Source organism: Jaculus jaculus, chromosome 9 (assembly GCF_020740685.1).
Source record: "Jaculus jaculus isolate mJacJac1 chromosome 9, mJacJac1.mat.Y.cur, whole genome shotgun sequence".
Taxonomy (NCBI): Eukaryota; Metazoa; Chordata; class Mammalia; order Rodentia; family Dipodidae; genus Jaculus; species Jaculus jaculus.
Genome location: NC_059110.1, coordinates 98,298,762 through 98,325,377, shown reverse-complemented (window position 1 = coordinate 98,325,377; position 26,616 = coordinate 98,298,762). Strand labels below are relative to the sequence as shown.

The 26,616-nt window shown below is 40.2% G+C and overlaps 1 protein-coding gene across 4 annotated transcripts in view; it reads right to left on the bottom strand.

Annotated features, from left to right (window-relative positions):
- Trim37 (tripartite motif containing 37) overlaps positions 1 to 26,616 on the bottom strand; it is a 171,476-nt gene that overhangs the window by 57,156 nt on the left and 87,704 nt on the right. For all 4 annotated transcript variants that reach the window (XM_045159189.1, XM_004664517.3, XM_045159191.1 and 1 more), the window contains 2 exons: positions 21,549 to 21,667; positions 3,042 to 3,152 (listed from right to left, as the gene is read on the bottom strand). In XM_045159189.1, the coding sequence (XP_045015124.1) occupies positions 3,042 to 3,152; positions 21,549 to 21,667 (230 nt within the window). The remainder of the gene's footprint in view (positions 1 to 3,041; positions 3,153 to 21,548; positions 21,668 to 26,616) is intronic.

Here is a 26,616-nt window from a genome sequence, read left to right as displayed (position 1 = left end):
GGTTTGATTCCCCAGTACCCAAGTAAAGCCAGACATACAAAATAGTACATGCATCTAAGGTTTGTTTGCAGCATCAAGAGGCCAGGGAACACATATTCATATTAATAAAATGAATTTTTAAAAATGTGATGAAGAGGATGACTTGACAGTGAAAAAAAAAAAATGTGATGAAGATGTCCTAGGTAGCTGGGTATGGTTTGGTGCATGCCTTTAATCCCAGCACTCAGGAGGCTGAGGCAGGAGTGACTCTGTGACTTCAAGGCCAGCCTCAAAACAAGCAAACAAACAAAGGCCCTACCTCAAAACAAACAAACATAAAAGGTGTCCTAGGCTGTGAATACATCTCTTTTATTTCATTTATTTTTTCGAGGTAAGGTCTCACTCTGGCCCAGGCTGACCTGGAATTCACTATGTAGTCTCAGGGTGGCCTCGAACTCATGGTGATCCTCCTACCTCTGCCTCCCGAGTGCTGGGATTAAAGGCGTGCTCCACCACGCCTGGCTCCATCTCTGTCTTTTAGAGAACTTGTGATCTGAGTTGACTGTATGGACATAAAAAGGAAACTAAAGGAGAAAGCAAAAGATGTGTAATAGACACCCACATCTACAAGATGAAAGTCCCTGCTGGGACTAAGGCGGGCAACTTGAAGAAGGGTGTGAAAAACAAAGATGATGGCATACTCAATCTCAGACTCTGTGAACATAAAGTCTACTTCAGAGCCAATCAAACCAAGATGCAAACCCACTGTAAAATCCCACAAGTACTCTCAGTAACTCATGCACAATATGGATTTATTTTTTTCTTTTTTGAGATAGGGTCTCTAACTCTAGCCCAGACTGACCTGGAATTCACTATGCAGTCCAGACTGTGATCCTCCTACCTCTGCCTCCAGAGTGCTAGGATTAAAGGCATGCCCCATCATGTTTGGTCACTTTTTTTTATTTTTATTTTTTTTATCATAACAGCTTTCAGCCCCTACTGTTAGGGGCATTGAAGCCTCCCTGGCTTTTAGAGCCAGGTGAGATCACCCTGAGACTCTATAGTGAATTCCAGGTCAGCCTGGGCCAGAGTGAGACCCTACCTCAAAAAACCAAAAAAAAAATAAATAAATAAATAAATTATTTATTTGAGAGATAGCTACAGAGACAGAGAGGCAGACAGAAAGGGCACACCAGAGCCTTCAGCCAATGGGGAATGGAGCCTTGAACTGGGGTCCTTAGGTTTCACAGGTAAGTACTTAACTAAGCCATCTCTCCAACAATTTTAAATTATTTTTATTCAGTTATTTGACAGATAAAGAGGGAGAAAGAGAAAGAGAATGGGCACATCAGGGCCTCCAGCCATTGCAAACAAACTCTACATGCGTGCACCCCCTTGTGCATCTGAAGAATCAAACCAGATCCTTTGGCTTTGTAGGCAAATACCTTAACAGCTTAAGCCATCTCCTAGCCCTATTTGAAATATTTTTTTAAAGCAGAAGAAATTACTAAATATGCCTTAACAGAAATCAACAAGTGCTTGCCTCTATACTGAAAAAGATAGTAGGGCTTGGAGAGATGGCTTAGTGGTTAAGGCGCTTGCCTGCAAAGCCTAAGAACCCAGGTTTGACTCCCTGGAACCATGTAAACCAGATGCACAAGGTGATGAATGCACTCATGTCTAGAGTTTGTTTGCAGTGGCTAGAGGTCCTGGTGGGCTAAAATTCTCTCTCACACAAACAAACAAGTTTTCTTTTTCTTTCTTTCTTTTTTTTTTTTTTAAAGAGAAGGATACTAAACATTAGAATAACACAAAGTTTGAGATTCATATAAGCCTGGTAAGGCAGGCTGTGATTCAGGAAGTCCTGCACAGATGTGCAAGCTGATTACAAAGGCCTGTGGATGATGTGGAGTGAGTACTTCTGAATTTTAATATCTTTTTATTATTTAACCTGTATAGTAGAAACCATTCCATCAAGGTGAAATGGCTATGATATAGCTATATGACAGAATGCTAAGCTGCTGTGAAAAATGTTTATAAAAATTTTACACAAGGGCTGGAGGGATGGCTTAGCAGTTAAGGCGCTCGCCTGCAAAGCCAAAAGACCCAGATTCAATTCCCCAGGACCCATGTAAGCCAGATGTACAAGGTAGTGCATGCATCTGAAGTTCGTTTACAGTGGCTAAAGGCCCTGTATACCCATTCTGTCTCTCTCTCTCTGTGTCTTTCAAGTAAATTAATTAATTAATTTTAAAAAATTAAAGAAAATACAAATACACTTAAGTAAATGCAAAAATGTAAGATAACAATCTTATTTAGGTATAAGGAATACAAATAAACAAAGGAGAAAATAAAATAAAATATTAACAGTTTTTGCTTGGTGAATTTTTTTGCCCTAAGAACGTTTTTTTGTGTATGCATGGGGAAAGGAAGGAATAAAAACTGATTTCAGATTCCACATACACACCTAAGAAACAAGTCTTTTTATCTTTATTTTTTTCTTTGTTTGGTGGATATTTTCAAGGTAGGATCTCACTCAAGCCCAGGCTGACCTGGAACTCATTCTGTAGTCCAAGGCTGGCCTTGAACTCACACCAATCATTCTACCTCTGCCTTTTGTGTGCTGGGATGAAAGGCATGCACTACCACGGCAGGTATCATTTCAAAGTTATAGTAGGCTAAAAGAAAAAAAGATGACTGTGGGGGAAGGGGCACAAAACAAAACCTCAGAACCCCAAGCACCTGAAATTTCCACAGCAGTTGGTAAACATTACGTATCAAGGGGCAGAATATTTAGGTGCTATAGCCCAGTCTCTGCTGTGAACCTTTCTTTCTTTAGCATTTTACAATACTATGATCTGAAGTAGTCATATGCCACAGGCTGCACGGTGCAGATCAGGGTCTCTTCTCCATCCAGGACTGCAGCACTTGTTAGATGTCCAGTCACACTAAGCATTACCTACTACTTTCTTTAGCAGTCTCCACCGTTAACCAAAGAATTACAGGACAATACTTAAACAAACAGAAGCCAGCAGAGCAAGCAGCCACTGCCATGCCTTTACCTTCATCCGGGGCCTGGGTCATGAATGAGTCATTAAATCCACCCATGCTGGTGTGTTCTTCCTGCTCCTCATTCTCAGTGTCACATTCAATGTCACTGTCACTACTCATTCCTGGCGGGGAAGAAGGGAGAACATTTTTCTGACAAGAAACTGTAAGTGAGAGGAAAAGCAAAGCTCCTTATTCTCTAATCTGAAAAGCCTTTTGAATTCTACATTGAATGCCAAAAGTTCAACAAACCATACCGAAGAAAACAGCAACCATACAGTATCTTTTCAGAGCAGTGCTTTTTGTCCTCAAATTAAAACTGAGTGCCACAGACCTTGAAAACTATAATCTGAAACAATCATACACTTTATTATAGTGAAAAAACTGTTTCAAAATTAAGTATTTTTTCTTGAAAAAGAAAATAGGAACTTGTTCATTCCTGATTTAATATCTAGCCTGAAATATACATAAATAATAAACACAGATTTAAGCATACACAGTATGTGAGCATAGAAAATTCTGACAATTCTGCTGGGAATGGTGTTACATGCCTTTAATCTCAACATTTGGGAGGCTGAAGTAGGAGGATTGTTGTGAGACTACATAGTAAATTCCAGGTCAGCATGGGCTAAAAGAGAGACCCTACCTTGAAAAACCAAAACCAAACAAAATTCTAACATTTCTAGCAGTAAGTTGGTTACTAGATTACTTGGATCTCCAGTTTGGGATTTTTATATTTAATAGGTTTTAAAATATTTATGGGGAGTGGGAGACAGAGAATGGGTACACCAGAGCCTCAAACCACTGCAAACCAACTCAAGACAAATGCATCACCATATGCATCTGGCTTACATGAGTTCTGAGGAGTCAAACCTAGGTCCTGAGGTTTCACAGGCAAGGGTCTTAACTGCAAAGTCATCTCTCCAGCCCAGTTAACAGATTTAAAAAAAAAAAACAATTTTAGAAAGCGAAAGGCAGCGAGGGAGTGAGAAAGACACACACACAGAATTGGTACATCAGGGCCTCATCCACTGCAATCAAATGTCAAATGCTTGCAGCTGTCTCACCTTTGTGCATCTGGCTAATGTGGGATCTGCAGAGTAGAATATGAGTCCTTAGGTTTTGCAGGCAAGCTCCTTAACCACTAAGCCATCTCTCTAGACCCATTTAACAGATTAATTTTTTTTTGTACATATGTGTGAGGCATGGATGTGTGTATGTGTATTTGTAAGAGTGTGAGGAAGCCAGCGGTTGATGTCAGGTGTCTTCCTTTACCACAGTCTACCTCATTATTTATTTATTTACTTGAGAGAGAAAAGAAGCAGAGAGAAGGAGAGACAATGGGTGTGCCAGGGCCTCCAGCCACTACAAACGAACTCCAGACCCAAGTGCCCCTTTATGCAACTGGCTTACGTGGGTCCTGGGGAATTGAACCAAATCCTTTGGCTTTGCAGGCCAATGCCTTAACCACTAAGCCACCTCTCCAGCCCTCTTTTTCTTTTTTACAATCCCAGTCCATGAGACTTTATTTTTTATTAGTTATGTACACAGTGTGTATACAGCCATGTTGGTACCATTGTTGGTCTCCTCCACATCCTCCCCACTCCGCAGGGACCCTCCTTGTTGGGGAATGTGGGTCATGCATTGTGGGGATAGGCATCAGTTGCGGGTAAGAGGCAATGTTTCCGTGCCTAATGTCCCAACATATGGCTCTAACAATCTTTCTGGCCCCTCTTCTGCAAATTTTGCTGAGTCATGTTGGGTTTGTTTTAGGTCTACTTCAGTGATGAGGTCTTGGAAGCCTCTGTGTCTCTGGATATCTAGTTTGGTAGGAGTTGAATATTCTCTGTGTCTATTTCCTTCAACCTTGTGCTGGTACCAGGTTCACCAAGAAAGCAGCACTCTTGTTCATTTTCCCAATTACTCTTGGTTTCAGCTGGGGCCCTGGTGAGGTGCGATGGACAGTTTCTCTCCTTAGGATCTGCAGCCATCTTTCCTTCCATGGGAGGTGCTGCAGTTAGGCAGATGCCATCTTGACCGGAGTGTACCTCATTTTTATTTTTTTCAAGGAAAGGTCTCACTCTAGCCCAAGCTGGCCTGGAACTCACTCTGTAGACAAAGGCTGTCCTTAAACACACTGCAGATCTTCTTACCTCTGCCTCTCGATTTCTGGGATTAAAGACATGTGACACCACACCTGGCTCTACCTCATTTTCTTTTGAGACAGAGTCTCTCAGTGAACACAGAGCCTAAAGGTTCAACTGAGTATGCTAAGCCAGCCAGCAAGCCCCAAGGAGCCACCTAGCTCTGCCTCCCCAGGCCTGGGAATTAGAGGAGCAAACCACCATGTCTGGCATTTTACATGGGGGCTGGGTATCCAAACTCAGGTTTTCATGCTTATGCAACAAGCACTTTACCTAATCAGGCACCTCCCCATGCAATACCTTTTTATCCACACCACATTATACATACTTGCAAAATCCAGTGTGGCACTTCAGTCCACACATATACTTTTCAGGACAGTGACACATCTACCACCAAGATACTTATCATTTGTATGTTGTTGGGAATTCAAATCCTCTACTAGCAACGTGGAATATTCAATTAATTGTTGTGAATCAGTTATTCTACTGCAAAATGGATAAGTTACTCCTCTTCCAGTTAAGATGGAAGAATAGGAACCATGCCAAAGCAATCTAGGGGAGAAAAAGCCAAAAAAAAAAAAAAAAAACCCAGCAAAATACACACTTTTACTAAAAAGTGGGGTGTATAAGAAATTAAAACAGCAACAGAGAAGTAGGAGAGATCCAGAGCCCATACAGGCAGGCAGAAGTGGCTCCAGCAGAGGTGGCACCAGGTCCACGGGACCACAATGGCCAGGCTCCATTGAGCCGCAGGAAAAGCCAGGTGAGAGGATTTTCCATTCACACCACAGCTCTTTGCAGACTCAAGAAACATGAAGGGAGAACAGCAGTGAACAACGGAGGAGCAGACCACAAGGTAGAGGATCTGGTGGAGAGAACTAGAGCCACAACAGGCTCCTGTACCCCACCACCAGAGCCCAGCTCCGGTAAACAGACCAGCGGTCCACTCACCCAGCCAACCTACTGAACCCACAGTGCACCAAGCAGGAGCACAACATAACTAACACCAAATCATCCCAAAAGGTAACTGGCACTACCCTTGCTCAGTACCTGCCTAATAAACCTGGTATATAGCCCTGAACCAGAAGTGCTAATTGCACTTTCCATATCAGAATAAATTATATGTTAAATCTGATGGAGGGTCAGATTTGCCATTCTTTTTTATTATAATCTTATTTTATTTTTTCTCAATTTTTTAAAACATTTTCCATGACTATAAAAAATATCTCATGGTAATATGTATGCTCCCTCCCCCCACTTTCCCCTTTGAAATTCTATTCTCCATCATATCCCCTCCCCATCTCAATAAGTCTCTCTATTATTTTGATGTCATGATCTTTTCCTCCTCTTATGATGGTCTTGTGTAGGTAGTATCAGGCACTATGAGGTCATAGATATCGAGGCCATTTTATGTCTGGAGGCAGCATGTTGTAGAGTCCAACCCTTCCTTTGGCTCTTACATTCTTTCTGCCACCTCTTCCACAATGGACCCTGAGCCTTGGAAGTTGTGATCGAGATGTTACTCAGTATTCCAGTCACTTGTTTCCAGCACCATGATACCTTCTGAGTCGTTCCGAGGTTGCTGCCATCTGAAAAGAGAAGATTCTCTACCCAAAGTGAGAGTAGCATTATTATTAGGGTATGAATATTAAGAGAAGTGTTTACTGGGCAGTTTGATAAGCATAGTATATACACTTATAGAGACATCAGAATATGTTACATCCCTAGGGATCGTGACTAACCCTGTTTTAAGTTTTCAGTATCAGGGATTTATTCCCTCCCATGGAGAGGGCCTCCAGTCCAATTGGAGGGCAGTTGGTTTCCACCATGACAGACATGCCACTATTGCACCTGTTGGCTCATTTGGCCTGGCTAGCCAATTATAAGGCTTGCAGTGTCCACTGTTGAGTATCTTCACTGGTGGTATCCCTTTCTCCCATTGAACCACATGTAGAATGGCTTCTTCAAGCTTTCTGTCAGCTGGTCTACATGGAGGAGGTTATCAGCTCAGTCCCAGCAAGATTTCTCAGTGGCCTTGCAGCCCAAGTATGTGGAGTCTTCAGCAATAGGGTCTTACCATCGATATCTGGTGGGAAACCAAGGGCCTTGCAGATTTGCCATTATTAAATAAGCTATATTTTGGGCTTGTTATTTGTTGCCTCTTGATTTAAAGTGGGTTTGATTCCACTTCTGTTATACATTAGGGAAGGGTCTCACTTGGTCACAAGCTGACTTGGAATCCGGAACAGATCAGAAATCTTAACCTCCTTGTTGACAGAGGATCTGGTTGTCATAATACCTACTCTTGCATAAATACTCTTGCATAAATATTCTGTGCTGTTTTTCATTGAAAGTATACATTGTTCAGTTAAAATTTTAGAATCTATCTGTATTTTGTTCCACGCAACCTACATGAATACTCATACCAGGCAAACCTGACACCTAGGGTCACTTTTGTAAATACTCTGAGTCTTGAAAAGCCATACCTAGCACCTTAACCTCCTACCCTGAAGGCATATAACGTCAGATTGATTGATACATCTAATAATACATAGCTAAATAGAAAATACAAGCATTAAATTAATCCAAGATGCAAAAATACATACATTATAACACAAGAAACACCAAAATCAAGACAATATAAATCCACCAAAAAGTATTAATGCATCAGAAATGACCTCCAGTGAGAATGAGTTAAGAGAAAAGGCCTGAAAAAGATTTCAAAAGAATGATTATAAATATGTTCAAAGAAGTCAAAAGAAAAAAATCAAAGGAATAAAAGAGGAAATCAAAGGAATCAAAGAAGATACAGGAACCAATTTAATAGAAATAAAGAGGTCAATACTCGACATAAATAAGGAAATAGAAATAATAAAGAAAAACCAGTTAGAATTACTAGCAATAAAGAACACAGTTAGTGAAATAAAAAACTCTGTAGAAATTCTCACCAGTAGAATGGATGAAGGAGAGGACAGAATATCTAAGCTAGAAGACCAGGTGGCAGATTTAATACAGTCCAACAAAGAGAAAGACAAACTAATAGAAAAGTATGAATGGGAATTTCAAGATATTTGGGACACTATAAAAAGATCAAACAAAAGAATTCAGGGTATAGTAGAAGGAGAAGAATTTCACTTCAAAGGCATAGTAGGCATCTTCAACAAAATCATAGAAGAAAACTTCACCCAGATTGGGAAAGAGGTGCCAATGCAGATACAAGAATCCTTTAGAACAGCAACCAGACAAAACCTGGAAAGAAACTCTCCTCACCATATTATACCTAAATTACCAAATACACAAACCAAAGAAAAAATATTGAAAGCAGTTAGAGAGAAACATCAAGTTACCTACAGAGGCAAGCCCATCAGGATTACAGCATATCACTCAACATAAAACTTTAAAAGCCAGAAGGGCTTGGAATGATGGATTCCAAGTTCTGAAAGATAACAACTGTCAACCACGGTTACTTTATGCTGCAAAACTATTCATTCAAATAGATGGAGAAATAGGACATTTCACAACAAAAGCAGGCTAAAGGAGTATGTGAAGACAAAACCAGCTCTACAGAAAATACCTGAAAGAATCCTCCATGCTGAAGAGAAAGAAAAGCACACAAATAAGGAATCTGGAAAAAGCAAGCCATACTCAAATACTAGTTAGTACAAGAGAGCAAAGGTAAAATGGGAAGACTACAAAAAAATGGCAAAAAATAAATACACACCTTTCAATAATATCAATGGCCTCAATGCCCTAACCAAAAGACACAGGTTTGTAGATGGTGTTAAAAAGCAGGATCCATCAATTTATTGCCTCCAAGAAACTTACCTTTCTACAAAAGATGGACACTATCTTAGGGTGAAAGGTTGGAAAACAGTGTTTCAAGCAAATGGTTCTAGAAAACAAGCAGGGGTTGCTATCCTAACATCTGAGAAGGTAGACTTCAGTCCAACATTAGTTAGGAAAGATAAGGAAGGTCACTTTATATTGATTAAAGGCACACTCCAACAGGAGGACATTACAATCCTAAACATATATGCACCTAACATGGGGTCTCCCAACTTCATCAAACAAACGCTATTAAAACTAAGGTCACAGATAACACCAAACACAGTGGTAGTGAGTGGGTAACTTCAACACCTCACTCTCATCAATTGACAGGACATCCCAGGAAAAAATAAACAGAGAGGCATTTGGACTAAATGAGGTCATAGAAGGAATGGACCTAATAGATATGTACAAGACATTTCATCCAAATGCTGCAGAATATACATTCTTTTCAGCAGCACACGGAACATTCTCTAAAATAGATCATATATTAGGACACAAAATAAATCTTAACATATACAGGAAAACTGAAATAATTCCTTGCATTCTATTTGACCACAATGGAATCAAACTACAAATAAGTAGCAAGAAAAGCTATAGAGCATACACAAAATCATAGAAACTAAACAATACCCTACTAAATGATGAATGGGTCAATGAAGAAATCAAGAAGGAAATCAAAAAATTCATAGGGTCAAACAATAATGAGAACATAACATACCAAAATCTCTGGGACACAATGAAGGCAGTTCTAAGAGGTAAATTTATAGCTTTAAGGGCCTATATTAAGAAATTAGAAAGGTCCCAAATAAACAACCTAATGCTTCACCTTAAAGCCTTGGAAAAAGAAGAACAAGGCAAACCAAAAATCAGTAGATGGGAAGAAATAATAAAGATTAGGGCAGAAATTAATGAAAGAGAAACCAAAAAAAAAAAAAAAAAAAAAAATCCAAAGAATCAATGAAACAAAGAGTCGATTCTCTGAAAGGAGAAACAAGATTGATTGATAAACCCTTAGCAAATCTGACCAAAAGAAAGAGAGGAGAGACACAAATGAATAAAAGACAACATCACAACAGATACCAGAGAAATTTTAAAAAAATCATAGGGACATATCATAAGAACATATATACTCCACTAAATTTGAAAATCTGAAAGAAATGGATGATTTCCTTGATTTATATGACCTACCTACATTAAATAAGGATGACATTAATCACTTAAACAGACCTATAACAAACATGGAGATCCAAGCAATTATCAAAAATCTCCCAACTAAAAAAGTCCAGGTCCAGATGGATTCACTAATGAATTTTAACAGACCTTCATGGAAGAACTAACACCATGGCTTCTTAAGCTTTTCCATAAAATAGAAAAAGAAGGAATGCTACCAAACTCCCACAAAGGCATCATCACCCTGATACCAAAACTAGGCAAAGACAGAACAAAAAAAAAGAAAATTACAGAACAATCTCCCTCATGAACATAGATGCAAAAATTCTCAACAAAATATTGGCAAACAGAATACATGACTATATCAGAAAGATCATTCACCCTGAGCAAGTAGGCTTTATCCCAGAGATGCAGGGAAGGTTAAACATACGCAAATCGATAAACATAATACATTATATAAATGGACTAAAGGACAAAAATCACATGATCATCTCATTAGATGCAGAAAACGTTATTTGACAAAATCCAACATCCCTTCATGATAAAAGTCCTAAAGAGACTGGGAATAGAAGGGACATATGTCAATATAATAAAGGCTATTTATGACAAGCCTACAGACAACTTATTACTAAATGGAGAAAAACTGGAAGCTTTTCCACTCAAATCAGGAACAAGACAAGGGGGTCCACTGTCCCCTCTTTTATTTAATATAGTACTGAAAGTCTTAGCCATAGCAATAAGGCAAGAGACACACATAAAAGGAATACAAATTGGAAAGGAAGAGATCAAGTTATCATTATTTGTGGATGACATGATCCTATATATAAAGGACCCTAATGACTCTACCAGCAAACTGTAAGAGCTGATGAACACCTACAGCCATGTAGCAGGATACAAAATAAATATACAGAAACCAGTAGCCTTCATATATGCTAACAACAAACACACAGAGGATGAAATCAGAGAATCACTCCCATTCACAATTGCATCAAAGAAAATAAAGTACCTTGGAATAAACCTAACCAAGGAAATAAAGGACCTCTACAATGAAAACTTTAAAATACTCAAGTGAGAAATTGCAGAAGACACTAGGAAATGGAAAAACATCCCTTGTTCCTGGATCGGAAGAATCAATATTGTGAAAATGGCAATCTTACCAAAAGCAATCTACACATTTAATGCAATCCCCATCAAAATTCCAATGGCATTCTTCGTGGAAATAGAAAAATCAATCCAAAAATTCATTTGGAATCACAAAAAACCTCGAATATCTAAAATAATACTGAGCAACAAAAATCATGCTGGTGGTATCACAATACGTGATTTTAACCTATACTACAGAGCCATAGTACAAAAACAGCATTGTACTGGCACAAAAGCAGACATGTAGATCAATGGAACAAGATAGAGGATCCAGATGTAAGTCCAGGTAGCTATAGCCACCTGATAATTGATAAAAATGCCAAAAGTACTCATTGGAGAAAAGACAGCCTCTTCAGAAAACGGTGCTGGGAAAACTGGATATGTATCTGTAGAAGGATGAAAATAGATTCTTCTCTCTCTCCATGCACAAGAATTAAGTCCAAATGGATTAAAGACCTTAACATCAGACCTGAAACTCTGAAACTGCTAGAGGAAAAAGTAGGGGAAACCCTTCAACATATTGGTCTTGGCAAAGACTTTCTGAATACAACCCCAATTGCTCAGGCAATAAAACCACAGATTAACCACTGGAACTGCATGAAATTACAAAGATTTTGTATGGCAAGGGACACTGTGAATAAAGCAGAGAGGTAACCTACAGAATAGGGAAAAGTTTTTGCCAGCTATACATCTGATAGAGGATTAATATCTAGGATATACAAAGAACTCAAAAAGTTAAATAATAAGGAATCAAACAAGCCAATCAAAAAATGGGCTATGGAGCTAAATAGAGAGTTCTCAAAGGAAGAAATACGAATGGCATATAAGCATCTAAAAAAAAATGTTCTACGTCACTAGTCATCAGGGAAATGCAGATAAAAACTACATTGAGATTCCATCTCACTCCTGTCAGATTGGCTACCATCATGAAAACAAATGACTATAAATGCTGGAGAGGATATGGAAAAAGAGGAACCCTTCTATACTGTTGGTGGGAATGCAATCTGGCCCAGCCATTTTGGAAATCAGTGTGGAGGTTCCTGAGACAGCTAAAAATTTATCTACCATATGACCCAGCTATAGCACTCCTAGGCATATATTCTAAGGACTCATCTCATTACCTTAGGGATACTTGCTCAACCTTATTTATTGCCACTCAATTCACAATAGCTGGGAAATGGAATCAGCCTAGATGTCCTTCAACTGATGAGTGGATAATGAAGATATGGCACATTTATACAATGGCGTTCTACTCAGCAGTAAAGAAAAATGAACTTATGAAATTGTCAGGAAAATGGATGGATCTGGAAAGGATTATACTAAGTGAGGTAACCCAGGCCCAGAAAGCAAAGCGTCACATGCTCTCTCTCATATGTGGATCCTAGCTACAGATGATTGGGCTTCTGTGTAAGAAGGAAAAAACTCAGTAGCAGAGGCCAGTAAGCTAGAAAAGAGATATAAAGAAAAGACAAAGGAAGGGAGGGGGTACTTAATAGGATGGTATTGTATATATGTAAGTAGAAGAATAGATTAATGGGGGTGAAAAGGGCCAAAGTGAGGTCAGGGGAAGAGATCGAGTAAAGGAAAGGAGGAAGGAGGGCTAATCAAAATCTAAGAGGATATAAACAAATCCCATGGAATCCTACTTTTTGGGCAATGGAACACTCAGGAGCTGTAGATTATTGCTAGAAAATTTTCAGTGCCAGGGATGGACTACCTTCCAGTTAGTTGCTGACCAGGGAGGTCCCTAATGCCCCCAAAACAATATAGGCCATTGCCAAGCCCCTTGGTCTCCCACCAGGAATAGATGGTAAGACCCTATTGCTGAAGACTCCACATACTTGGGTTGCAAGGTCAATGAAAAATCCTGCTGGAACTGAGCTGAGAACCTCCTCCATGTATACTAGCTGAAAGAAAGCTGGAAGAAGCCATTCTGCATGCAGTTCAATGGGAGAAAGAGAAATCACCAGCGAAGATACTCAACAGTGGACACTGCAAGCCTTATAATTGGCTAGCCAGGCCAAATGAGCCAACAGGTGCAATAGTGGCACATCTGTCATGGTGGAAACCAACTGCCCTCCAATTGGACTGGAGGCCTGCTCCATGGGAGAGAATAAATCCTTGATACTGAAAACTTAAAACAGGGTTAGTCATGATCCCTAGGGATGTAACATATTCTGATGTCTCTATAAGTGTATATACTATGCTTATCAAACTGCCCAGTAAACACTTCTCTTAATATTCATACCCTTATATTAATGCTACTCTCACTTTGGGTAAGAGAATCTTCTCTTTTCAGATGGCAGCGACCTCGGAACGACTCAGAAGGTATCATGGTGCTGGAAACAAGTGACTGGAGTACCGAGTAACATCTCAATCACAACTTCCAAGGCTCAGGGTCCATTGCGGAAGAGGTGGCAGAAAGAATGTAAGAGCCAAAGGAAGGGTAGGACTCTGTATAACGTGTTGCCTCCAGACATAAAATGGCCTGGATATCCATGACCTTACAATGCCTGACACTACCTACACAAGACCATCATAAGAGGAGGAAAAGACCATGACATCAGAATAAAAGAGAGACTGATTGAGATGGGCAGGGATATGATGGAGAATGGAATTTCAAAGGGGAAAGTGGGGGGGGGGGGGAAGGGTACTACCATGGCATCCTTCTTATAATCATGGAAAATGTTAATACAAATTGAGAATAAATAAATAAATTATGCTAACAAATAAAAAAAAAATTTAAGGGCCAGGTATGGTGGCACATACCTTTAATCCCAGCCCTTGGGAGGCAAAGGTAAGTGGATTGCCATGAGTTCAAGGCCACCCTGAGATTTCATAGTGAATTGTAGGTTAACAAAGGTTACAACAAGATCCTACCTTGAAAAACCAAAGGGGGGACATAAAAACTAGATGGCTTCTGGGCATTGTGGTGTACGCCTTTAATCCCAGCACTTGGGAGGCAGAGGTAGGAGGATCGCCATGACTTCAAAGCCACCCTGAGACTCCATAGTGAATTGCAGGTTAGCCTGGGCTAGAGTGAGACCCCCTGGAAAAAAAACAAAACAAAACCAGAGAGCTAAGATGTAGTCCAATGATATTAGAAAGTCTGTTTGGCATGCATAGGGCCATGGATTCCACTTCCAGCACCTCACAAAACAAAAATATCAAGAAATATGGGGCCGGATGTGGTGGTGCATGTCTTTAATCCCAGGCAGTGGTAGGAAGGTTGCATGAGTTCGAGGCCACCTTGAAAACTACATAGTGAATTCCACATCAGCCTGGGTTAGAGTGCGACCCTACTTCAAAAAGCCAAAAAATAAAATAAACCTAAATGAAGAAAATGCCCAGTTATATCTATAAAGCACCACGTCCATCATGTGGCCTTTCATGGAACTGTTCCTCAAAACAAAATCATATTGATTTTTCAATTTCTAGGTACATATCTCTTAGTATTAGTGCTTCTAAGTTCCTCAAACATACTAACCTTCAGTATTAAAAAAAAGACAAAACTATAATTCTTTGGAATTGTCAAAATCCAAATCATTATTTATTAAATGTATATGAAGCTCTTTATTCATTATATGAACACCTTTCTTTCTTTTCTTTTCTTTTTTTTTGTTTTTCAAGGTAGAGTCTCACTCTAGCCCAGGCTGACCTGGAATTCACTATGTGGTCTCAGGGTAGCCTCGAATTCTTGGTGATCCTCCTACCTTGGCCTCCCAAGTGCTGGGATTAATGGTGTGCACCACCACGCCCGGCCTTATGAACACCTTTCTAAAAACTAAGCAGAGTGTAGTGGCATATACCTGTGATACTAGCACTCAGAAAGCTAAGATAGGAGGATAAAAAATTCCAAGCCACTGGCTGAGGAGATAGCTCAGTAGCTAAGCTTAAGCAAAAATGCCTCTTAGGCCAGAGACCACCAAAAATATGACTTGTCAGAATCCACAGGAAATGCTGCATGTGGTCATGCATGTCTGACAGGGGAAACACCCAAGCTAGCTTTGGCTACATCATGAGATATCTCAAAAAGAAGTACTTGCGTAGCATGTGCAATGCCCTAGTATGGGGCTGGGAGATGGTTCAGAGGTTAAAGGTGCTTGCACAGGTGGTCTGGGTTCAAATCCCTAGCAGCCATATATCACCAGATACAAAAAGAGATGCATGTGCTTGGCAAAAGGCCCTGGTGTGTATACACACACATGTCCAAATAGTTTAAAACAATACACATGCACCCCCTGCCCAAGTGAACTGACAGCTTATCCTAGAGAAAGGCACTTGCTCAGCCACATTTAGGTTCTGAACTATATATTCCAAGTTTTGAAGGCATGTGACTATTCAGGTGAAATCCATAGCCACGTGGTCAGTGTTCTCTGGCAATACATTTTATCTTTGTATAAGGAATGCTAGGTAATACAAAGCGCCAAGAAAGACTGTTACAAATATGCAAATCAACAGCACATTTCCATTGGTGGTATCAAAAACTTGTTCACCATCAGAGTCCCAAGATAAGGAATGAGAAGGTGACCACACGATGAAGCTGGGACAAGGAAACTTAATGGACAAATGTAGCTCTGTGACTATGGAAAGTTGCTTATTTGTAGGAAAGAGGGTCTTCCTCACTGCTGTGGATATTATTCTGCCATCAGTAAAAGCCAGTTCTCAGAAAGCCTTTCTGTTTCACACCTGTAAGCCTTGGTCAACAATTGAGTGGGTTTGTCATGTATCCAGATTCAGAAAAAAGAAATGAGAGAAAGAGAGAGAGACTAGGGTCCTTTGGCTTTGCAGGCAAGTGCCTTAACCTCTAAGCAATCTCTCCAGCCCTAAAACTATTTTTTTAAAAGAACACAATGGAGCCGGGCATGGTGGCACACACCTTTAATCCTAGCACTCGGGAGGCAGAGGTAGGAGGATCATCATGAGTTTGAGGCCACCCTGAGACTATATAGTGAATTCCGGGTCAGCCTGGGCTAGAGTGAGACACTACCTTGAAAAACCAAAAACAGTAGGTTGGAGGGATGGCTTAGTGTTAAAGGTGCTTGTCTGGGAAGCCTAGGGTTCGACTACCCAAAACCCATGTGTATGGAGCTTGTTTGCAGTGCCTAGAGGCCCTGGCATGCCCATTCCCTCTCTCTTTCTCTAATAAATTAATAATAGTATATTTAAAAAAAAGAGAACATAGCAAGGACATAAATAAATGTTATCTATTGCCATTATGAGCTACTTCTCCTTTAAACTCCTTGTCAGAGGACTTATCATCCAATATTATCAATGGCCATTAACTAGTCTCCTCAACAGCTAATCAGTGGTCTAACTGTTCCTCCTGCCACCACACATACATACATAGCTTCCCTGAAAGCTACAATTTGTTTCATCAATAACTACAGCCCATTTTTCAGAGTGATCCTCAGACTATCATGCCTAGTTAAGTTGTGAGGTTGATTAGTGGTCCTTGATGGGGGATTATTTTTTTCTCACAGGGAACATTTGGTGATATGTGCACACATTCTGGGTTGTAATTGGTAGTGAAGTACTATTAGCATCTTGTGACTTGATACAGCTAAGCATCCCAACAGCACAGAGAATAGCCTCCCTATAATAACTAAGACATCCAAAATGGCAATGGTGCCAATGCAGAGATAGTCCAAACTACATAGAATGTTCAGTGATTATGCCATCATCAGAAGCAATTGCAACACTTGGCAAATTAGAAGAATTTCACCAAGCTTGTAATTCTAACACATGCTGTAAGATTTTAAGTCATTACAAAGACATGGAAGCAGCTAATTCTCAATGGTCCTTTCAACAAAGAACATTAGTAATAATATTTAATGTTTTAATAATCAACAAATTAAAAATCATTTTTATTTAATCTTCTCCTAAGATAATGCCCAATGAAAGAACACCACAGAGATAACAGTTTAGTTTTCTTTTTAACTGAAAATCTGAAAAGGCCAACTCCCATCAACTCTCCCACAGGAAAGCCAGAGGCAGATGGCGGCACCTCTACATCTGCTTTGAGCTACAATTCATTAATCAGTAAAATTGACATGAGTAGAGGCCAGTGTGATAGCATACACCTTTAATCCCAGCACTTGGGAGGCGGAGGTAGAAGGATCGCTGAGAGTTCGAGGACACCCTAAGACTACATAGTGAATACCAGGTCAGCCTGGACTAGAATGAAACCCTACCTCAAAAAAAACAAAAATAAATAAATAAATAAAAATAAATTAAATTAGCATGAGTAGAGGTGGAAAGCAGCACAGATTTAATGAGAAATAAAAATAATTTTAACTGCCAAATATCTAAATGTTGATATTCTGAAGGCTGCAGAGATGGCTCAGCAATTAAAGGCACTTGCTTACAAAGCCTGATAGCTCAAGTACAATTCTCCAGTACCCACATAGAGCCAGATGCATATGGTGGCACATGTATCTGGAGTTCGTCTGCAGCAGCAAGAGGCCCTAGTGTACCCATTCATATTCTCTCTCTCTCTCTCTCATTGGAAATACATAAATAAAAACATAAAAAAAGAAGCTAATATTTTGGGGCTGGAGAGATGGCTCAGGGATTAAAGGTGCTTGTTTGCAAAACCTGGAAACCTGGGTTTGATTCCCCAGTATACACATAAAACCAGATGCACACAGTAGAACATACATCTGGAGTTCATTTGCAGTGGCAAGAGGCCTTGCTGTGCCCATTCTCATTCTCTCTCCTTGAAAATAAATAATATTCTTTTCTACTAACATATAAATAGCAAAGCAAGGACAAGAGACACAGTCTTTTTTTTTTTTTTTTTTAATTGGTTTTTCAAGTTAGTCTCACTCTAGCCAAGGCTGACCTGGAATTCACTATCTACTCTAAGGATGGCCTCAAATTCACAGTGATCCTACCTCTGCCTCCTGAGTACTGGAACTAAGGGCATGTGCCACCATGCCTGGCTAAAGGTTGTTTTATTTATTTTTTAATATTTTTATTTTTATTTTTATTTGAGAGAGAGAGGAGGAGGAGACAGAGAAAGAGGCCACTGCAGGTGAACTCCAGACGCATATGCCACCTTGTGCATCTGGCTTAGGTGAGTCCTGGGGATTTGAACCTGGGTCCTTTGGATTTGCAGGTAAACCCCCTTAACCACTAAGCCATGTCTCCAGCCCCTTAATTTTTACTTTTTTAAAATATATTTTATTTATTTACTTGAGAGAGAGAAAGTGGCAGAGAGAGAGAGAAAGAGAGAGAGAGAGAGAGAGAGAGAGAGAATGGGCACACACCAGGGCCTTCAGCCACTGCAAATGAATTCGAGATGCATGCGCCTCTTTGAGAGATAAACCAGGATCCTTTGGCTTTGTAGGCAAATGCCTTAACTGCTAAGCCATCTCTCCAGCTGTAATTTTTATTTTTTTTAAGTTTTTAAAAAATATTTTTTGGGGCTTAGCAGTTAAGGCTCTTGCCTGCAAAGCCAAAGGACCCAGGTTCCATTCCCCAGGACCCACGTGAGCCAGATACACAGAGGGGTGCACACACCTGGAATTTGTTTGCAGTCACAGCAGGCCCTGGTGTGCACTCTCAAAAAAATTTTTTTTAAGTTTTTAAAAAATGTATATTTATGTATTTGATGGGGGGGGGGGAGAAAGATATAGCCTTGCTTTAAACACTTTCTGTTACTTAAAAAAAAAGTGTCACCAGGTGTGGTGGCACATGCCTTTAATCCCAGCACTGGGGAGGTAGAAGTAGGAGGATCACAGAGAATTCGAAGCCACCCTGAGACTACATAGTGAATTCCAGGTCAGCCTGAGTTAGTGTAAGACCCTACCTCGGTAAACCAAAAAGTGTCTTAGGTTATTAGATAATCATAAACTTGGAAGAATATGTAGAAGAAATATAAGAATTATAACTGAGCAAAAGTTGGTAGAGTTGAAGATGATCAGCACAAGGGGTTTAAAAAAATTAATGAATAAATTAATTCTTTTTTTTGTTTGTTTGTTTCTCGAGATATGGTCTCTCTCTAGCCCAGGCTGACCTGTGTAGTCGCAACTCAGTTATCCTCCTATTGCAGTCTCCTGAGTGCTGGATTGAAGGCATGTACCACCACGTGAGAATTACATTTACTTTTTTTTTTTTTTTTCATGGTAGGGTCTCACTCTAGCCCAGGCTGACCTGGAATTCACTATGGAGTCTCAGGGTGGCCTCGAACTCACAGCAATCCTCCTACCTCTACTTCCCGAGTGCTGGGATTAAAGGCGTGCGCCACCATGCCCGGCTACTTATTTACTTTCAAGCAGAGACAGAGAAAATGGGTGCACCAGGGCCTCTAGCCACTGCAAACAAATTTCAGATGCATGCACCACTCTGTGCATCTGGAGCACAAGGGATTTATTTTTAAATAGTTGAAGCTTGAGATGCTACCATAAGCAGAGTATTGTGGCAGTTTAATGTAAAATGTCCCTCAGCACCTCAGATGTTTATGATTAAGCCTCCTACTTGGCCCCAAGTTGGTAGAGCCTTTGGGAGGTAGAGCCTTGCTAGAGGTAAGTTGCTGGGGCAGACTACTGTGGGGTTGATTCATTCAGCTTACTATGTTTTCAGAGCTACCTTGCCCTTGCTATTTTCTCTCTGCTATACATGTGTGATGAAGTAAGTCAATTTCTTCCTCCATATTAAAGTTTCCCTTTGAAACTATAAACCTGAAATGAATCCTTACCTCCCATAAACTGCTTCTGGTTGGGTGTTTTGTCCCAGCAACAAGAAGGTGCAAGCAATTTACTGACATTAATAAAGACTGACTTCAGGGCTGGGGACACGACTCAACTGTTAAAAGATACCTGCTTAAGGGCTGAAGAGATGGCTTAGCAGTTAAGCGCTTGCCTATGAAGCCTAACGACCCCGGTTTGAGGCTTGATTCCCCAGGACCCACATTAGCCAGATGTATAAGGGGGCATACACGTCTGGAGTTCATTTGCAGTGGCTAGAGGCCCAGGTGCACCCATTCTCTCTCTCTCTGCCTCTTTCTCTCTCTGTCGCTCTCAAATAAATAAATAAAAATAAACAAAAAAATTTTTTTTAAAGGTATTTGCTTATAAAACCTGCCAGCCTGGATTCAATTCCCCAGTACCCACTTACAGCCCAGCACAAAAGTGGTGCATGCATCTGGAGTTTGTAGCAACAAGAGGCCCTGGAGTGTGTGTGCACACATACACCCTACCTGACTGACTTGATTCAACACTTAATATTTTAACTAGCTGTTTTTAGAGCACAGTGTCCTTGTAACTGTGAACATAACTATCTGTCTTCATATATGTAGCAAAAGTTCAGCCGGGTATAGTGGTGAATGTCTTCAATGGCAGCCCTTGGGAGGCAGAGGTAGGAGGCTTGCTGTGAGTTCAAGGTCAGCCTGGGATAGAGTGAAACCCTACCTCGAAAAGCAAAAAAAAAAAAAAAAACCAGGCATGGTTGGTGCATGCCTTTAATCCCAACACTCAGGAGGCAGAGGTAGTAGAATCCATGTGAGTTCAAGGCCACCCTGAGATTACATAGTGAATTTTAGGTCAGCCTGGGCTAGAGTGAGACCCTACCTCAAAAACCAAAACAAACAAAAAAAATTCAATACCTGGCAAATAGGTGGTTTATTACATCTGTTTTTTGAATTAAATATTATTATTTATTTGCAAGCAGACAGAGAAAAAGACAGACGGAGAGAATGGGTATACCAGGGCCTCCAGATGCTGCAAACAAAACTCCAGATGCATATCTCACTTTGCCTTAACTACTGAACAATCTCTCCAGCCTGCTTATTGCATTTACTGATTGAAAAGATTAACTATTTGCAGCTTTTAGCTAGGCATGATAGCACATGCTTTTAATCCCAGCACTTGGGAGGATCGCCATGAGTTCAAGGCCAGCCTGAGACTACATAGTGAATTCCAGGTCAACCTGGGCTAGAGTGAGACCCTACCTTGAAAAACTAAAAAACAAAACAAAACAAAACAGCTTTTATGCCCCTATAAATTCCTATTCCAGTAAGCCGTGTTCTTTTATACAGTAAATTGTCCATTCTGCCTTCCTCTCTGTTTTATGTCCTAGTCGGGCAAACTGAATGCTGCATTAAGATCAAACATATAAGATTGGTCTTGGTGACATCTGAAGTAAACCAACAGCTTCCTACTGCCTAACCACCACAACCACCGAAAAGTCAGTATTTCTGCTTTCTTCCTAATCATGGATTTTCTTGTTCCTTACCTTCCTCAGTGGCAGCTGAAGCTCCTTCAGGTAGTGTAGGTTGTAACTCCCCAGTTTCAGAATTATTTTCCAAATCAGACATCTGCATTCCTTCCAGACGACCTCCTTTAGCATTAGCCCTAAAGGAGGAAGATACAGCATGACATTTTCAAATATCAAGCGATATGATGGCCTGTATTTTCTTCTTGTTCTAAAACTGAGCTCTGAACCAAGCAGGATATATGTAATTATATATAACACTAAATTTCCTATTTTATTTTAATTATACCAAAGACTCACAATGAGAGCCAAGGACATGGCTCTGAAGATATGGCCTGTTACAATAGCATAAGGATCTACAGTTGATCCTCAGCATCCACATAAAAAGCCAGGCATGGCTGTGAATGTCAGTAACCCCAATCCTGACAGAAGTGGAGACAGGAATTTCAGGAATCTGTTGGTCAGCCAATTTGACTGAAAAAAAAAAAAAAAAAAAGGTAGACCCTGACAATAAGGAAGGACATCTGACATCTTCCTCTGGCGTCTGTATCTGTGTGCACACATCAGTACACACAGATGCAAACACTATAAACACACACCACACACAAAGATTCACAGTGAAAGGTTATAAAATGATGGACTTGGGCTGGAGAGATGGCTTAGCGGTTAAACGCTTGCCTGTGAAGCCTAAGGACCCCAGTTCGAGGCTCGGTTCCCCAGGTCCCACGTTAGCCAGATGCACAAGGGGGCACACGCATCTGGAGTTCGTTTGCAGAGGCTGGAAGCCCTGGCACGCCCATTCTCTCTCTCCCTCTATCTGTCTTTCTCTCTGTGTCTGTCGCTCTCAAATTAAAAAAAAAAAAAATTAAAAAAAATGAGGGACTGTATCATTATCAATTCCTGGTTGTGATAATGTTTTAGTTTGCAAAGTATTATCAGTAGGGGAAACAGCACAAGGTATGTATGATCTCTCCATATTATTTCTTACAATTGCATGTGAATCTGTAATTATCTCAATAAAAGTGTCAATTAAAGTAAATGCAAGTAGAAGTTCTAAAATAATAAGTACTAGTACTGAAAGATTTTAGGGAAGCATTACTATGTGATAAAAGAAGGCACATCACTGGTATTTAAACTTGCAAACCCTGAGGAACTGGAGAGATGGCTTAGTGGTCAAGGTGCTTGCCAGCAAAGGCAAAGGATCGAAGTTCAATTCCCCTATAAACAGTAAAGTCAGATGCATGCACAAGGTGGTACATGGATCTGGAGTTCATTTGCAGGGGCTAGAGGCCCTGAGTTGCCCATTCTCTTTCTCTCTCAAGTAACTAAACTAAATAGATGAATAAAGATTCAAGAAAAATAAAAATGGAAAAATATAACACACATTAAAAAACAATAAGACTGGACATGGTGGCACATGCCTTTAGTCCCAGCACTAAGGCCACCCTGAGACTACATAGTGAATTCCAGATTAGTTTAGGCTCGAGTGAGACCCTACCTCGAAAAACCAAAACAAGCCGGGCGTGGTGGCGCACACCTTTAATCCCAGCACTCAGGAGGCAGAGGCAGGAGGATCGCCGTGTGTTCGAGGCCACCCTGAGACTACATAGTGAATTCCAGGTCAGCCTGAGCCAGAGTGAGACCCTACCTCGAAAAACAAAAACAAACAAACAAACAAAAAAACCGAAACAAACAATAAGGGTAGGCAGGGATATGGAAGACTAAGCTAAAGGGAAAATAAAGATAAAAACATTATGCCAGGTGTTGGTGACACATGCCTTTAATTCCAGTACTCAGGAGGCAGAGATAGGAGTATTACCTTGAGTTCGAGGCCACCCTGAGACTACATAGTGAATTCCAACTTAGCCTGGGCTAGAGTAAGTCCCCACCTCAAAATAAATAAATAAATAAATAAATAAATAAATAAAGAAAGAAAGAAAGAAAGAAAGAAAGAAAGAAAGAAAGAAAGAAAGAAAGAAAGAAAGAAAACTCAAAATAGCTAGGCATGGCATATACCTTTAATCCCAGCACTAGGGGGGCAGAAATAGGAGGATGGCCATGAGTTCGAGGCTACCCTGAAACTATATAGTGAATTTCAGGTCAGCCTGAGCTAGAGAGAGACCCTACCTTAAAAAAATATAATAATAAATAAATAAGGACATGTTCATGTTATATTTTTTTCATTTTTCATTGGTAACCACTTAATATCAGTATTGAATTTTTTTGTTTGTTTGTTTTGTTTTTTGAGGTAGGGTCTCACACTAGCCCAGGCTGACCTGGAATTCACTATATATTCTCAGAGTAGCCTTGAACTCATGGTCATCCTCCTACCTCTGCCTCCCAAGTGCTGGGATTAAAGGTGTGCACCACCACACCCGGCCAGAATTGAAGGGTAAGGCGCTTGCCAGCAAAGCCTAATGACTGGGGGGTTTGATTCTTTAGCACCCACGTAAAACCAGATAAACAAAGCGGCACATGCATCTGGAGTTTGTTTGCAGCAGCTGGAGGCCTTGGCATGCCCATTCTCTGTCTTTCTTCTCTCTCTGCTTGCTTGCAAATAAATAAAAAAAAATTTTAAAAGGAGGGAAGAACACAGGTTAAGAAGCACCCACATAAACCTAGCTAACCTACACAACTATCAGTAAAATTGTAAGAACTAGACTTTTCTATAAAAGCTTATATTCCACAAAAACATGTTCATATGCAAATTTAGTCTTTATGACTAAAGGCAGAAACAAAATAATGAAAGCTAGTTGTAGCTTTATTTATTTATTTCAGTTTTTCGAGGTAGGGTCTGGCTCTAGCCCAGGCTGACCTAGAATTCACTATGTAGTCTCAGGGTGGCCTTGAACTCACAGCCATCCTCCTACTTCTGATGAGATTAAAGGCATGTGCCACCACACTTGGCCAGTTGTAGCTTTAATTTGAAAACATGTATAATACCAGGCTACATAATGGTAAAGATCAGATAATCCATAGTGATTATTTTTTCATGTCTGGGGATTGAGCCCAAGGCATTATACATGTAAAGCAAATACTTTACTATTGAGCCCCATCTCCAGCCTTTATTTTCATTTAGTTTTAAATTCTGAGAGAGTCTTGCTAAATCAATGCTTACTCCAACTTTCAGTCTTCTTGTCTCAGGCACCCAAGCAGTCAGCATTACAGGAAGGCAACAGCATAATTGTCTCATCAGTTACTTTAATATTTTTCTACTGTCAATACTTCAGTTAAACATTATCTCCAGTTGTTTATATTTGGTAATGAAATAGAGCTTAACACTACAAGAAATTAAGTAAATTTAAGGAATACTACTCTTTCTGTAAATTTACTTCAAAGTTCTTTTCAAAGTCCCTGGGTGGGGAGGGGTGCGAAGAGTTGGCTCAGCAGCTAAGGCTCTCGCATGGCAAGCCTGACATTCCAGTTTCCATTCCACAACACCCACATAAAGCCAGAGGCAGAGTGATGAATGCATCTGGAGTTCATTTGCAGCTGTTAGAAGCCCTGGGGCTTCCATTCTTTCTCAAATAAATAAATTAATTAGCAAAATACTTAAAAATTTTTAAAAATCTCCAGGGAGAACTGTTTTGTTATTTACATTTAGAAATGTAATTTAAGGGCTGGAGAGATGGCTTAGTGGCTAAGGCACTTCCTTGCAAAGCCTGAGGATCCATGTTCCACTCTCCAGGTCCTATGTAAGCTAAACACAGCGGCGCAAATGCGTTAAGATCCCACATGTACACGAGGTGGAAAACATGTCAGGAGTTCAATTATAGCCCTGCTGTACCAGTTCTCCCTGTGTTTCCTTTCCTTCCTCTCTCTCTCATGAAAATAGGGGCAGTCTGTTGGGCTTGCCTCAAAAAAATAGTAATTTAATATCTCTAAGACAAATCATCAAATTAGTATTAATGGCTTACTTAGCCAGTACTTCCATAGATAAAACAATCTATGTTCCCTCTCTTTAAAAAAAATATTTATTTGCCTCTGTATGTGTGTGTGTGTGTGTGTGTGTGTGTTTGTGTATCTGTGTACACCAGAGTCTTTTGCTGCTGCAAATGAATGCCTGTCCAGCTTTATATGACTGGCTGGGGAACTGAACTAAGGTCAGCAGCTTTACAAATAAGTGCCTTTAACTGCTAAGTTATCTCACCTGTCTCCTCATTCTATTTTCCAAATGGCTGCAAGATTAATTGATATGGATGAGTTTTGAGCTCATGTCGCTTAGGACAGGGATAAAAGTATCAATAACTACCATGTATCTGCCTTTCTAGAAATTAAAATTATTAGCATTGATACTTTTATGTGGAAGAAAAATAGGCACGATAAAACCGTTTAAAAAAGTGGGGGAGGAGGACTGGAGAGATGGCTTAGTGGTGAAGGCACTTGCCTGCAAAGCCAAAGGATCTAGGTTCAAGTCCCCCAGGACCCATGTAAGCCTGATGCACAAGGCAGTGTATTTGAAGTTCATCTGTAGCCTATGGTACTCCCCCCTCTTCTATCTGCCTCTTTCTCAAATAAATAAAAAAATATAAATTTTAAAAAGTTTTAAAAAAAGACTTGGGGGGGGGTCGCTGGAGAGATGGCTTAGCAGTTAAGGTACTTGCCTACAAAGATTATGTACCCAGGTTTGATTCCTCAGTAGCCATGTAAGCCAGATGCACATGCTGGCACTCCATATGGAGCTCATTTGCAGTGGCTAGAGGCCCTGGCATGCCCATTGTCTCTCTGCCTTTCTATCTGCCTCTTTCTTTCTCTCTCTCTCTCTCTCAAATAAACAAATAAAAATAAAAACAATTTTAAAAACAAAAACAAAAAACAGCCGGGCACGGTAGTGCACACATTTAATCCCAGCACTTGGGAGGCAGAGGTAGGAGAATTGCCATAAGCTCAAGGCCATCCTGAGACTACATAGTGAATTCCAGGTCAGCCTGAGCTAGAGTGAGACCCTACCTCCAAAAAAAGAAAAAGAAAAAAGAAAAAAGAGAGGCTGGAGAGACGGCTTAGTGGTTAAAATGCTTGCCTGCAAAGCTAAGGGACCAGGCTTCACGTAAGCCAGATGCACAAGGTGACATATGCGTCTGGAGTTCCT